The sequence below is a fragment of the Symphodus melops genome, assembly GCF_947650265.1.
Source record: "Symphodus melops genome assembly, chromosome: 21".
Taxonomy (NCBI): domain Eukaryota; kingdom Metazoa; phylum Chordata; class Actinopteri; order Labriformes; family Labridae; genus Symphodus; species Symphodus melops.
In genome coordinates, this window is record NC_136711.1 from 2238575 (window position 1) to 2253493 (window position 14919).

A 14919-nucleotide genomic window follows, 5' to 3' on the forward strand; every position below is an offset into this window, starting at 1 on the left:
TTCAGAGTGAGCTCCTTATTTAATTCTACTGGATTTTTTTTTTCAGTTGATAATTCAGGCCCCCTCTTACCTTTGTTGGGAATTTTCAGGAGCGAATACCTGACCAACTGTTATGTTGGGTTTTATGAAGTAAAATTTGATTGTCAAAATAAATTAATAATTAAGTTTATTTAATTATTAATCTAAATCAATAATTGTTATTAAACTGCGTTTAATAAACCTCGGGGCACCACCCTGTAAACAGGGAACAACCAAAATATTACCAATATCAGTCTCAAATTATTTAATTAAATACCAATATCATTAATAATTAATAATCTGTATTTAATTGAAGGTGTGAAATCCGAACACAAAGCCCTTTCACCCAGCCTAAGTCACAAAGCAAATTCACAGTGATCACAAACAACGACTTTTTAAGATATAATAGAATTTATTTAACAAAGCAACATCAAGTAAATCAATGAAACCCAATCAAACAAATAACCATCATAAGCCAAACTACAATTAACAAACAAAACAAACAAGCGTGGCACGTGTGTGTGTGTGTGTGTGTGTGTGTGTGTGTGTGTGTGTGTGAGAGAGAGAGAGTGAGAGAGAGAGAGAGAAAAAGGGGGGGGGACAGACAGACAGAGACAGACAAAATGGCGACGACCACGCGCGGTCACGTGATGGCGGACACAGAACGTGATCTACGTTTCTGCAGCGTCTGGAAAGCCACAGGTCTCTATGTGTGTGCGTCTACCGTAAGGTGTGTGTGTAAAGGCGAGAGAGCGAGAGAAAACAACGCACCTCGACAGCTCAATCTCGGACTGGAGCTCACCACAACTCAGAGCACAGTTTACGTCGCGTACCAGAAGCTAGTGGCCGGATTTGTATCAGACGGCGTTCACACTAGTCTTTCTGATAGTGAGTCTATTACCCGGTTATGACGTGGGAGCTCACAGATGAACACATGGGACACAGCGGCACAAATAAAGGAGAACAAAAGAGATTTTACTCTGGTAAAATCTAAGACACAGTGGTCAAACACCAAGCAAATATTATCACCGTTTCCCAATAATAACTCAGTTATTAAACACACTCTCTATATCTAACTGCCCAGACCTAGTTAAGCCTCACTTGTAACCGTTTGTCCACGGTTGATGAAAGGAAGAAAAGAGGTTCTGGAGCGGCCTTTCTGCAGTTGTAAGGTGACGGCGGTGCGTGTCCAGTGGGGTTGAGCAGGGCCGTCGTGTCCTCCGTCGAGCGAGGTGATCTCCGTGGGTGTCCTTTCTTCAAAGGACGGAACGAGACGTAATCCTTACAGTCTCTCTCAATACCGTTTTGATACGGGAGAAATAGAACGCTATACTTCTGAGATGCGTTCAAGTGGATGATCTAGGCTCGGAAATTAGGACGTCGGTGTGCTTCAAGGCCTTGGATCAGCTGCGCGCCAAAACTTAAACAAAGAGCAGCGTGCTGGAAACAGGAACAAAGTTGGGTATCCTCGGACGTCGCCAGACGACGTTTGAAAGAGAGAGAACAATGAGACATGGCCGGCTTTATACCTCCCAGACTTCACACCTCTGTGTTAGGTGTGGCAAAGCATTCTGGGAGTACCTGCAAGGCATGCTGGGATAAAGAGTCTTTTGTTGTAGTTCTCCAAACATACACAGCCTGAACTTTGCCATCCTGGCTGGACCCAACATCCCCCCTGGCCTGAAGAGCGGGATGCAGGTCATGGTCTTCAGGGCACTATGGGCCACCAGTCCACGTGCTTTGGAGATACTTGTACAAAAGTTAATTTGGCAAACAGTCCATAAATTCAAGAGGCATTTGGTCTGGGCAGACATTGAGGCAAAGTCTGGGCAGACTGTCTAACTATGTCTAACGCTAAACATCAAAACATAATCAGACATTAGCGAAGCATTGCTGCTCAAGGTGCATTCTTGGACAAAACACATGAAACAAACAAACAAGAGGAAGAGAGAAAGAGAAGAGTTTCATGTGTAGATGTGTGGGCTAACTCCTTGACTGGGCAGGAGAAAGCCTGTGTGTGTTTGTGGCATGTCAGTGCGTAATGTACATGTACATGTAGAGTCTCACTATGGGTGTGAGGCCACAAAACAAAACAAAAACAACAACAACAAAAGCGTGAGTAGAGTGACTGGATTTTGAAATGGGAGCTACTCCCGCCTCCCCAATGTGGAGTCAGAACCTGGTTCTTTGTAAGGGCTGGAGGCCTGACACTGTCTTACCCCATCTATCACCCCCCTCGGAATTGTGCTAGTCATTTCACTGCCGAGACCTGCTTCCTTATGAAGCTCTTGGGAACTCTGGTTATACCTACCCTTCTGACTTAGGCTTCGGCCATCCCGAGAGTTCCTCTTGGGAACTCTGGTTATACCTACCCTTCTGTCTTAGGCTTCGGTCATCCCGAGAGTTCTGTTCAGGTCTGTCAGTGATTGACTCCTCAGGCTGGAACCTACCCTACGGCTGGCTCAACCCTTCACCCCCCTGGCTCTGTCGTCTTCTCTGCCGGTGACGTGGTCTCTTGGACTGCTTCATAGCACGAGGCAATTTGTTGCCTTCAAGTGCTACGTCACCTTTGTGACGCTCAGGGTGTATGTGTGGGAACCTGCAGGTAGTAGGAGAGGGCCTGCTGTAATCTCTGCCTGAGGGGGCTGAGATGTCACCCCCCTTCCCATGGGGTGATTCAAACCTGTGAAGGTGTGAAAAGGTGTGGCAGCTGTCAATATACCGGAGCGTTTTGTCAAAGGGAGGGGCTCTACAGTCAAAATCTTTCTGTTCAGGATTGACAGGGGGAACAAGACTTTGTTTAGTCATTAGACTAACCTGGCTGCTCGGTTTTCTACTGAGCTTTTTCAGCAGGGGCGTTTGATTTTTTAAGGGGCTTGGTGCACGATCAGAGTCGTATCCTGACGACGTGGCTCCCTGAATTAATTCAAACGTGTCTAACACCTTCTGCTTGGCAGTTTGTCGGTGCTGACAAAGAGATTTGTTCTCTTTCGGCAGGGATTGGACCTCTGGCTGGAGTGTCTCCACTGAGGCGCTGACACTCTGTCTGGTCCGTAAACCATGAGTAACAGCCTGGTGGGAGTTGCCCGAGTCGTCTGAAGACTCATAAGTCCTCTGGTCGTCCAACATGTCTGTCTCCTTCCTCCAGGGATCTGGTTCAGTATCCCATCCCTTGTGTAGGGCTTCCTCAGCTGGCGTGGGGGCTGCGGTGCGTACCTGCTCCTCCTGAATTCCGGGTACCATGACACTTTCTTTCATTCGTCTGGCTAACCTGCAGCTTTCTTGCAGTATTTTATTCTCCTCCTGCAGGGCCTTGCATTCGACTTGCAAGGTCTTAAGTCGGTCCTGCATCCTTTTGAAGCCGTCCTTTAGGATCTGGTTATCTTCTTGCACCTGGGCGAGCTGTGCCTGGTGTCTCTTTTGCTGCAAATATGATTTGCGCTGAAAAGGGAGGAGAAGTTGGCCGAGAACATTCGAAGATGTGTACTGTGGTTTCCCTGTTCGATGAGTTATATACTCAACCGACTCATTTAATTTATCTTCGCCTGTGCTGAGGGTGGAGGAGTTCAGACTGTTGACCTTTAAAGGGACGTGGTTTAAACCTGCAACTCCAACCTGAGGGGGTGGATTGTGTGATCCACAGGGGGCCTTGGTCCCTGACTGCTGAATGTCTTTCGCAGACATTCTGTCTTTGTTGGGGGTGATCTTGGCTCGGGGGTTGGCCTGGTCACCTACCTTTCTCAAGGTGTCCTTACAAATGCTAATGAAATAGCTGATCAGGTTGGCAATCCCCTCTAAGGAGAGCTGCGTCAGACCAGCAACAGTTTCTTTTGGTGATGTGTGGTGGTCTGATCCAAAAGGAGTCTTAGCTCCTGGCTCACAAGAAGTTTTGGTACCCATGTTAATGTTAATGTTGATGTGGTAAAACAGAATACCTTAGTGGATTACTGTTTGTGAAGCTGCAAGATAAAAAGTCAGCAGGAGGCAATTCTGACCTACGGTTCTAAACCGGATCAGTGCAGTCTGTCCTGGCAGCTAGGTGCGAACATTCACACCTCAAGTCCTTTTGAGGATTGGGGGAAGACACACCTCTCAGGCAGCTGGCTCTGTAACAATTTTAAAGTTACACTCCTGACTAAACAAATGGCTAACTTGTTGTCTCCAACAACAATAAGCACACAAAAATTATTAAACTACTCACTCGTCAACACGCAGCAGCACAACTAACACACAACTTGATGTTTGCTTTGCTTTAAAAACAACAAAAAGTAATCTCCCAAAGAAAAGAGAATTTCCTTAGTTTGGATCACTGTGAACAAACAATGTAACAAAGCTGGTTTATTAAGGGCCTCACACGGGATGCATCATTATGTTGGGAATTTTCAGGAGCGAATACCTGACCAACGGTTATGTTGGGTTTTATGAAGTAAAATTTGATTGTCAAAATAAATTAATAATTAAGTTTATTTAATTATTAATCTAAATCAATAATTGTTATTAAACTGCGTTTAATAAACCTCGGGGCACCACCCTGTAAACAGGGAACAACCAAAATATTACCAATATCAGTCTCAAATTATTTAATTAAATACCAATATCATTAATAATTAATAATCTGTATTTAATTGAAGGTGTGAAATCCGAACACAAAGCCCTTTCACCCAGCCTAAGTCACAAAGCAAATTCACAGTGATCACAAACAACGACTTTTTAAGATATAATAGAATTTATTTAACAAAGCAACATCAAGTAAATCAATGAAACCCAATCAAACAAATAACCATCATAAGCCAAACTACAATTAACAAACAAAACAAACAAGCGTGGCACATGTGTGTGTGTGTGTGTGTGTGTGTGTGTGTGTGTGTGTGTGTGAGAGAGAGAGTGAGAGAGAGAGAGAGAAAAAGGGGGGGGGACAGACAGACAGAGACAGACAAAATGGCGACGACCACGCGCGGTCACGTGATGGCGGACACAGAACGTGATCTACGTTTCTGCAGCGTCTGGAAAGCCACAGGTCTCTATGTGTGTGCGTCTACCGTAAGGTGTGTGTGTAAAGGCGAGAGAGCGAGAGAAAACAACGCACCTCGACAGCTCAATCTCGGACTGGAGCTCACCACAACTCAGAGCACAGTTTACGTCGCGTACCAGAAGCTAGTGGCCGGATTTGTATCAGACGGCGTTCACACTAGTCTTTCTGATAGTGAGTCTATTACCCGGTTATGACGTGGGAGCTCACAGATGAACACATGGGACACAGCGGCACAAATAAAGGAGAACAAAAGAGATTTTACTCTGGTAAAATCTAAGACACAGTGGTCAAACACCAAGCAAATATTATCACCGTTTCCCAATAATAACTCAGTTATTAAACACACTCTCTATATCTAACTGCCCAGACCTAGTTAAGCCTCACTTGTAACCGTTTGTCCACGGTTGATGAAAGGAAGAAAAGAGGTTCTGGAGCGGCCTTTCTGCAGTTGTAAGGTGACGGCGGTGCGTGTCCAGTGGGGTTGAGCAGGGCCGTCGTGTCCTCCGTCGAGCGAGGTGATCTCCGTGGGTGTCCTTTCTTCAAAGGACGGAACGAGACGTAATCCTTACAGTCTCTCTCAATACCGTTTTGATACGGGAGAAATAGAACGCTATACTTCTGAGATGCGTTCAAGTGGATGATCTAGGCTCGGAAATTAGGACGTCGGTGTGCTTCAAGGCCTTGGATCAGCTGCGCGCCAAAACTTAAACAAAGAGCAGCGTGCTGGAAACAGGAACAGAGTTGGGTATCCTCGGACGTCGCCAGACGACGTTTGAAAGAGAGAGAACAATGAGACATGGCCGGCTTTATACCTCCCAGACTTCACACCTCTGTGTTAGGTGTGGCAAAGCATTCTGGGAGTACCTGCAAGGCATGCTGGGATAAAGAGTCTTTTGTTGTAGTTCTCCAAACATACACAGCCTGAACTTTGCCATCCTGGCTGGACCCAACACCTTACAGACTTGCTCCACCCCTACACGCCATCCTGTACCCTCCGTTCCACCGATGCAAACCTCCTGACCGTCCCTAGGACCAGGCACCGAACCTGGGGGGACAGAGCCTTCTCTGTTGCCGCCCCCTCCCTTTGGAACTCACTCCCACAACACATTCGTGACACCGTCGACCCGACCACCTTCAAGACCAAATTATAAACACACCTGTTCCGCACGGCCTCCAACCTGTCACCTCACTGATCTCTGTATCACGCATCATTTATATCAATTTAACTATGTATGTATTTTTGCTCTTTCTTTTTATCCTGTATACTTGTATTTGTTTTTAACATGTAAAGTGTCTTTGAGTTTTTGAAAAGCGCTCTATAAATAAAATGTAAATTTTAGCAGCGCAGGAGGAGAGCGTGTGCTCACTAAATCCTCACTTCACAGGATTCTGAGAGTTCACGCTCGTCCAGGAGCTTCACAAGGAGGACACATTTCTGCAGCTGTTTGAAACACACTCCTGTCTCTGTAGGGACTGCAGCTCAGGATAGTAGGACACCAGTTGTCCTCCAATTGGTAAAATGTTTTAACTTCTGTGCAATACGCTCCATCGTGAACAAAACATGGACAAGGACTGAGCGTGCAAAGCCCACCGCGTCCTATCAGAAGGCCCGGTGGTGAAACAACCACAGCTCGTGGGTGAAAAGTCCAGATGGTATCGATTCAGCAAAAACATTGATTTACAAAGTTTGTGCTTTTAGTGGCAAAAGATGAGAAAATGTTGTGAGTAAAAACAGAAGGATGACTTCTCTGGACAAGAATATATTTTTCAAGAACAACTTTTTGAGTAGAATCGACCGTAAGATTAAATGCAGCTTATCTTTTAGTCGGACCACAGCTACCTAAAATGTAGCTCTACATGAAAATGCTGTTATTTCAGAATAACCTTTTTTTTTAATCTATTCAATGTCAATGAAGATGTGTAATGTTATTTAAAAATGTACAGAGCTGGAAAAAAGACAAAAAGGTGCAAATTCCAAAACAGCTGGTCAAATTGTTTTATCTCTGCGTTAATTTTCAAAATGTCCCCGCTCTGTTGTACGTCGGTATTTAATTCAGATTGAAGTCTTGTCATGTTGTTGTGTGTTGAGACAACATGTTCTTGAAACGGTTGGAGACTTATATCAAAGTGACTTTTTATTTTATTTTTACTTGGAGCCCTTTCTACTGAAATCTCAGAAAAAGCTGAGCCGCTCAGGACATGACTGTAAACTAACGGACACACACTTTGATTGTTGTTAAATGTCTATTCTCTGGTGTAATCTTAGAACAGACATGTTGGTAGAAACTATCTAGTTAGAGTTTAGTTGTGCAGAACAAGCCCTCCTCCTGAGATCTTTGGCGCCCTCAAGAGGGGCAAGAACGCCACGTTGGTAACCAACGTTTCATCCGACTGTAAATCAAAGATACCTCAGTGTTGTACAGCACGTTTGTTGTGAATGAAAGATTGGCTCATTGTTTGTGCTTTTACACTTAAAGGCTCCGTGCACCCTCATCCATCAGACGGACGGCCGAGGTGCCAAAACAAAGGAAACCAATATAATATGATAGATGTTAAAATCGTACAAAAACCATTTAAAATACAAAAACGGAGACATACGGTGATTGTTCCGAGTATTTTATTCTGAAAATGTACCTATTGTTTTAATGTTGTTGCAGTGACTTCCTGTTGTTGCTGGGCTCTGGGCTGGGTTTTATCCGCGACCTCACAGTTCAATTCAATTTCAAATACTTGGGTCATAATTGGATTCAATATAACGATTTAAAAATATAGATGGCAGAAATACCCGGAGAACGAAACACAGTACCTTCAGATATTTGATTAAAAATGTATTTTATCATTGTATAATTCTTTAATAAACAGAATTAAACATTCAGGTTCAGGGTGCAGAAGCAGAGTTGGTCGTCATTACAACAGAAATTATCTCTGAATTTTCCTGAATTGGGAAAAACAGTCGCCATGAATTGATGAATGGATATTTGGATCTTTACTTGTCTCTAATATTTAATTCAAACGTTTCTTTAGGTTTGTGTGTTTCTGATCTGTGAGCATCCTGCTTTGTATGTCTTTATTTTTTGACCTGTGACATCTGATGGGGGACATCTGAATATGTCTTGAATGTGTCTTGAATCTTGAATGGGACACAGCTATGAGGTCTGACTCAAACAACCAATCAAGTTTAGGTTTCTTATAACTAGCCGATCACAGGGACCCTGTGAGGAGAATGTTTAGGATTTAAAAGGTTGCTATGACAACGTTTGCTTGAATTCAGTTAGAACTTCCTGTCGCCTTCTGCCAGATTTTGTTTTTTAATAAAGTCTGAATCAAACAACCAATCAGGGGCTGCTTACACACAACAGCCAATCACAGTGACTTACTAAGGGAAATGTTTCGGTTGCTAAGCGACAGTCAAGTTCCAAACTAATGGGGCCAAAATTTAAAAATAAACAACATGCTCTATTGGTTAAGGCTTATTTAAAGATGAAAGGTCAAAATCTGTGACATCACAAGTGACATCACAAGGGTTTTCTTATTAATCATCTCAAGAGACTTCTCATTAGACCTTTGATCTGGACGACTGATCTGACACACAGCAACAAACACTGAGTGAACCAAGGAATACATTCATCAACACACTTTACACGAGTTAAAAATAAAAAAAAATGGAGCAAAACAAAAGACAATCACCAAGTTTTGGCTTGTGGGATGCCTCCGCATTATCCAATGAAGAAATTGCACAATCTTACGTAAAAGGACAATACATTGCAACGTCTCCCAAACCACTCCTGGTTATGTTCTATGAAGCTAATCGCTCAAGTCTGAGAACAATCAAGAAGCTTGAGCTTGAGAACAAGAGCCTGAGGGAGGAGAAGTCAACGCTGGCTGAGCAGATGCGAAGCCACTCTGAGGACATGCAAAGCTTGAAGAGCGAGACTGAGCAGGAAAAAGCAGTCACAAAGGCCATCATCGATATGTTACAGAAGGACTTCCAGGTGGAGAGGGAGTCCTTTCAGGAGCAGAGCAAAGGACAGCAGAAAGAAATAACTGATCTTAAAACAAATCTGGAAGCTGCTCAGTCCCTCAGTGACCGTAAGGAAGAGGAGCTGAAAGATAAGAAGAATGAATGGAGAAAGCAAGTCAATAAAATCGCCTCTCTTGAGAAAGATCTGTATAATCACGGAGAGAAGAATGAGAAGGACAAAGCAATCACAAAGACCATCATCAATAAGCTAAAGCATGAATCCCAGGTGGAGAGGGAATCCTTTCAGGAGCAGAGCAAAGAACAGCAGAAAGAAATAACTGATCTTAAAACAAATCTGGAAGCTGCTCAGTCCCTCAGTGACCGTATGAAGGAGGAGCTGAAAGAAATGAGGAATGAACGCAGAAAGCAAGTCAATCATATCGTCTCTCTTGAGGAAGATCTGCATAATCAAGGCGAGGAAAATTTTCTCCGGATTTCTGCCATCAAAGATCAGTTCCAGGAAGTGATCAGCATCAAAGAGGTCAATGCTGCCAAAAAACTGAAGGAAACGTTTGAGGACTGGCAGATGAAAGTGAAACAGCTGGATCAACAGGTGAAGCAAGCCACGGTCAAAGACGGGGAAGAAAAATTCAGACTGGAGAGACAAATCGTAACTCTCCAGGAAAGTATTCGCATTCAGGCAGAGGACATATGTGTGATGAAGGAACACTATGAGGAGGTGATCCGCGTCAAAGAGGGAGACGCTATCAAACAACTGAGGGACTGTGAGGAGAAGTGGCAGATGAAAGTGAGACAGATGGAGGGAGCACCGTGTGAAGTCAGAGCTTCCATGGAGAAAGAAGTGAGCTCCGAGGACAGTCCGCCCGTCCTTGCAGACGAGGACGCTGCAACGCTTTCTGAAAAGGAAGATAGCTGCGGGGAGAAGAGTACGGCCAAACAACAAGAGGAGGAGGACCTCAACGGAGGTGAAACACCAACGGGAAAAGAGCCATCCCTTCTCGAGGAAAGTCTGCGCTTTCTGAGAGAGGAGAGCGCTGCGAGGCTGTCCGCCGCGGAGCAAAGCCACAAAGAGATGCTCCGTCTCATGGAGGAAACTGCCACGCAGAAACTGAACGCTTGCGAGGAAGTGTGGCAGGTGACAGTGAAGCAGCTGAAGGAAAAATTACAGCTCGCCAAGAGAGAGCTCTATTCTCTCAACAACCACATGAAGAACCAAGTCTTTACGCTGGAGCAAAGCCTGTATTTCCAGCGAGAGATGTGCGCGAGAAGGCTCGATGATGCAAAAGAGCGTTACGAGGAGACGACCCGCCTCTTGGAGGAAAACGCAGATACAAAGCTGAGGGAGTGCAACGGAAGGTGGCAGGTGAGAGTGGAACAGCTCGCCGAGGACATGCAAGGGATCGTGAGAGAGGCCAACGAAGGCAAAGCCCAGATGGAGAGAGAAATCTTCACTCTCCAGGTGTGTCTGAGCATTCTGAGAGACGTGAAGGCTAAAGGCTGTTCGGACACGGGAAGCGACTGCGAGGACGGGGACGCTTCAGAGCTTCAAAAAGACAGCACGGAAACAGCGAGACAAATGGACCTTGTGGAGGAAACTCAGCGCCTGCTCAGAGAGGAGTACGCCACAAAGATTTCTGACATGGAAAAGCACCACAGAGAAGTGGTGAGTCTGACAGAGCAAAATGCCGCCGACAGGTTGAGGGATTGTGAGGAGAAGTGGCAGATGAGGATAGCACAGCTGGAACTCTATGAAGGCAAAACACAGCTTGAAATAGATTCCAACAGGGACGAAAGTCTCATGATGGAAGAGAACGCTGAAAGGCTTTCTTTAGAGGGAGCCGACCTCGGAGAGATCACCGGCAGGAAAGCGAGGGACGACAGAGAAAAGTTGAGAATGAAGGTGACGAGGCTGGAGCTGGAGTTAAAGGTGTGCAGGGGAGAACTCACCGAGTGCAGAGAGCAAGCGGCGAGCGAGATCGCATCTCTTAAAGACGCGCTGCGCGTTCAGGAATCCATGAGTGAACTTCATGACCAAGGCAGGAAACAATTAGAGAGAGAGATCGCCTCTCATGAGGACAGTCTGCGCATTCTGAGAGGGGAGCACGCAGCCAAGCTCGCCGTCATGGAGGAGCGCTACAAGGAGGTGCTCACTCTCAAAGAAGAGCACGCGGCGCAGAAGCTGAGGGATCGCGAAGAGAAGTGGCAGATAACAGAGAAACAGCTGAAGGAACTGTTAAAGATTTCCAAGAGAGAAGTTATAGATCTCAGAAACCACATGAAGAGCGAAATCTTCACTCTCGAAACCTGCGTGTCTCACCAGTACGAGGCGTCCAGCGACTTCAGAGACGTGATGAAACTCAGAGACCAGGTCGCTGCTTCCAAACTGAAGGAGTGTGAGGAAAACGGTCAGATGAGGGTGAAACAGCTGGAGGAGGAGCTGGAGACATCCAAGAAGGAGTTTGACGAATGTAAAGCAGGAATGGAGACGGCCATCGAATCTCTCCAGGAAAGCCTGTGTCTCCTGAGCGTGGAGAACGCAGCGTTGAAAATAGGAAAAAGCCTGGACCAGCCTAGACCTGCTGACTTTCATCCATGACTGCATATACACAGAAAAATGCTAAATACTCAATAAAATTAAAGAAAAAATAAAAAAAAAATAAAAAAAAAAAAAAAAAAAAAATTAAAATAAACAATAACATTTGATGTCTGTAGTGTGCATCTTGTTTGCAGTTGAGCAAACAAGGAGAAGACACAGCTTCAACCTTTCCTTCTCCATCTAATCGTGCGTGATTGTGACAAATTGGGGTGAAGATGGGAGTGTTTGGTCGGCCTCATATTTCCTTTTTTTGTTGTTGATACTTTTAATGAGTTTTTGGTGGCTGGTTTGCTGCGTGTAGCTACGCTGGAAGAGAAGTGCCGCTGATGTCCTGCTCCTGGGAGGGGTCGCATGTCTTCAGAGTGAGCTCCTTATTTAATTCTACTGGATTTTTTTTTTCAGTTGATAATTCAGGCCCCCTCTTACCTTACAGACTTGCTCCACCCCTACACTTCATCCTGTACCCTCCGTTCCACCGATGCAAACCTCCTGACCGTCCCTAGGACCAGGCACCGAACCTGGGGGGACAGAGCCTTCTCTGTTGCCGCCCCCTCCCTTTGGAACTCACTCCCACAACACATTCGTGACACCGTCGACCCGACCACCTTCAAGACCAAATTATAAACACACCTGTTCCGCACGGCCTCCAACCTGTCACCTCACTGATCTCTGTATCACGCATCATTTATATAAATTTAACTATGTATGTATTTTTGCTCTTTCTTTTTATCCTGTATACTTGTATTTGTTTTTAACATGTAAAGTGTCTTTGAGTTTTTGAAAAGCGCTCTATAAATAAAATGTAAATTTGCTAATAGCTGTTTTTTTAAGAGTTTTTTTTTTGCTTTTGATGTCGTTTATATTTCCTGTTTTCCTGTTTTTTTGGAGCTGCTGTAACAACCAAATTTGGGAGATCAACTTTATCCTTTTAGATAGGCACAGATTTTGTTACCCTATACTCTGTTTGGTACCCCCCATATATATAAAAAAAAAAAGTATAGAGATTCAATCCAGTTTAAAAAAAAAAAAAGAAAAGAAGAAATTGGTATGTTTTGAAATACAACAAACGGAAAGCTCTCTACAGTCTGAGACGAGACCTTCATAAAGTAGTCTCGATACACTACGAAGACGACAACGCTGGCGTATTTCTACATTCAGTGATCCATCATGACAATTAAGGATCTTTGGCTGTTCCTCCAACACGTGACGTATTTAGATCTCTGAGAATCACATTTCACAACACTTTACTGAGAAAAAGAGTTTTTATCAAAAATAAGACAACAAAACAAATAGCTCAACAAATATAAATCACATGTACAACAATGTGAAGTCAAAACCCAGCCCTGTGTTTCATGGCTGAATACGCCGGGCTTCCTTCAGACGTTTTTAAAAAACAGCAGGTATCATTTTGTGAGCTGCAGAGAAGCAGCCGTCCGGTTTGACACATGTTCAATATTAAGGCTTGAAAATGTGACAGGATGGGGCAGCACAGTCCACACGGGTTTCAATGGTTACTTACCGTCGTGTCAGTCAATGGAAGAGCGAAACACGACAACATGTTGGACAAACGTTACACCTCACTGTCTGACTCATGTTTGAGATCTTTATAGCATTATTTATATTTCTGTGTCGTGAAGATATTAGTCACGCTGAAAAAACAGAATGATTGATTTTGACTGTCTTACTCGCAGTTATTCTACCTTTTTCCTGTGAACCAAGTCGACTATCAAAGTGGGACCTGCTCCGACAATTTCAGGCTTTTCTAACTCTTCATATCCCGCCTCTATCAGCACATTGTGTTTGGTTTAAAAACAGCACTAACAGAAAATATCTGTTTCTTCACTCCTGATTTTTTTCCACTCTTTTCTTCTTTTAAAGTCCTGATGATTTGGATTTGTAATCTGTGCTGGACGCTCCTGACCTGTGCAGAGACACGGCGAGGGTCCGAGGTAGCAGCGGAGGAGCTGAGGTGTCTGCTCACTTCTTTGGGCTGCTGAAGTGTCCCAGAGGTGAGCCCTGAACGTAGGTGAGGATGGCGCTCTGCAGGTAGCTGGCTCTGTTGGCCTCGTCCTCCCTCATCCTCTGGATCTCTGCGTCTTTAAGCCGCAGCTTCTCCAGCATGGAAGACAGCTCGCTCTCTTTGTCCAGGAGCGCCTCTCGGTAGTTACTGCTGAGTACTGCAGGACAGCAAGCGACAGGTGAGGGGAGATACGACAGGATAAACTACAATCTACATCATATGTTCTGAACAAATCAGTCCTCTTTATTAAAAAGTGAAGAAGCGTTTGATGTGGCACGACTGAAAGTGATTCGGCGTGAAGCGGCACCTTTAATCTCTCTCTCCAGGGCGCTGATCTTCTCTTTGAGTCCTCCCTGCGCGGTCCTCTCTGCCTGTAAATGTCCAATCTGCTCCTGCAGCTCCACCCTCACCCGGCTCACCTCAGCCACCCTCTCCTGGTCCTTCCCCGACAGCTCCTGCAACCACACAACCATATAAAACAACAGTTATCTATTTATTCCAAAACGAAGCAAGCGATTCACTCAGATTAAGAACACTAAGACCAGCTAGCATTTTGTCCGAGCAGAATAGAGCGCCCATGTGGTGAACGGTGTCTTTCTGTAGGTTATAGGATTCTCTACTGGAGCGCTTGGAGCAGCTGCACAAAGATGGCTCCTCGCTACGAGAAGGATGCAGACACATAAAGCAGCTTGTTGATCCTGACCTGCTGGAGCTCCTCGATCCTGCGCCTCAGTCCGTCCGTCTCGACGCTCTGCTGGCCGTTCTTGGCCTGCAGCTCACTGATGGTCTGTTTCTGCTGGGAGCAGTGCAGCTGCACCTCCTGCATGGAGGAGCGCACCGAGCGAAGCTTCTCCTCCAATGAGGAGACGTGCTCCTGCTGCTCGGTGGGGAGGGCAAAAAAAAACAGCAAGAATGGAGTCACTTTGACAGAACTGAAACTACCCAGGACCAATCAAAAGATGACCCCACAGTCGAACAGTTTGACTTAAACTGAATGAAGCAAAACTGTTAACTTCCATCCTGCTCACTTATGAAACACTCACTGTGGATATTTGCTGCTTCTCTCTCTCTCAGTCACAGGCATGAAAGCTTTCATTATTGAAACAGTTTTTTGCTGCTGATGGTTTTTTTAGTCATAACTTCAAACTGAGTGCTGCAGTGTCTCATCGCAAAGGTTTCCCTTCATCCACTGATGTCTGGGATGAACCTGAATTTGTTTCCAGGCTGAACATAAATGTCCTCCAGTGACTACATGTTTCACCTGCTGACCT

At 44.9% G+C, this 14919-nt stretch overlaps 1 protein-coding gene across 2 annotated transcripts in view; it reads right to left on the reverse strand.

Moving 5' to 3' along the window:
* lrrc45 (leucine rich repeat containing 45) overlaps positions 1–14919 on the reverse strand; it is a 164712-nt gene that overhangs the window by 138768 nt on the left and 11025 nt on the right. Inside the window, exons 16-18 of one of the 2 annotated variants that reach the window (XR_013777966.1) lie at positions 14352–14525; positions 13956–14103; positions 13550–13805 (exon numbers count right to left, since the gene is read on the reverse strand). Coding sequence is in view for 1 of the 2 variants with exons in the window: in XM_079333573.1 (XP_079189699.1) it covers positions 13606–13805; positions 13956–14103; positions 14352–14525 (522 nt within the window). In the remaining variant the exon portion in view is untranslated. Of the gene's footprint in view, positions 1–12871; positions 13806–13955; positions 14104–14351; positions 14526–14919 lie in introns of those variants that run through there. The other variant, XM_079333573.1, reaches the window with a different exon arrangement.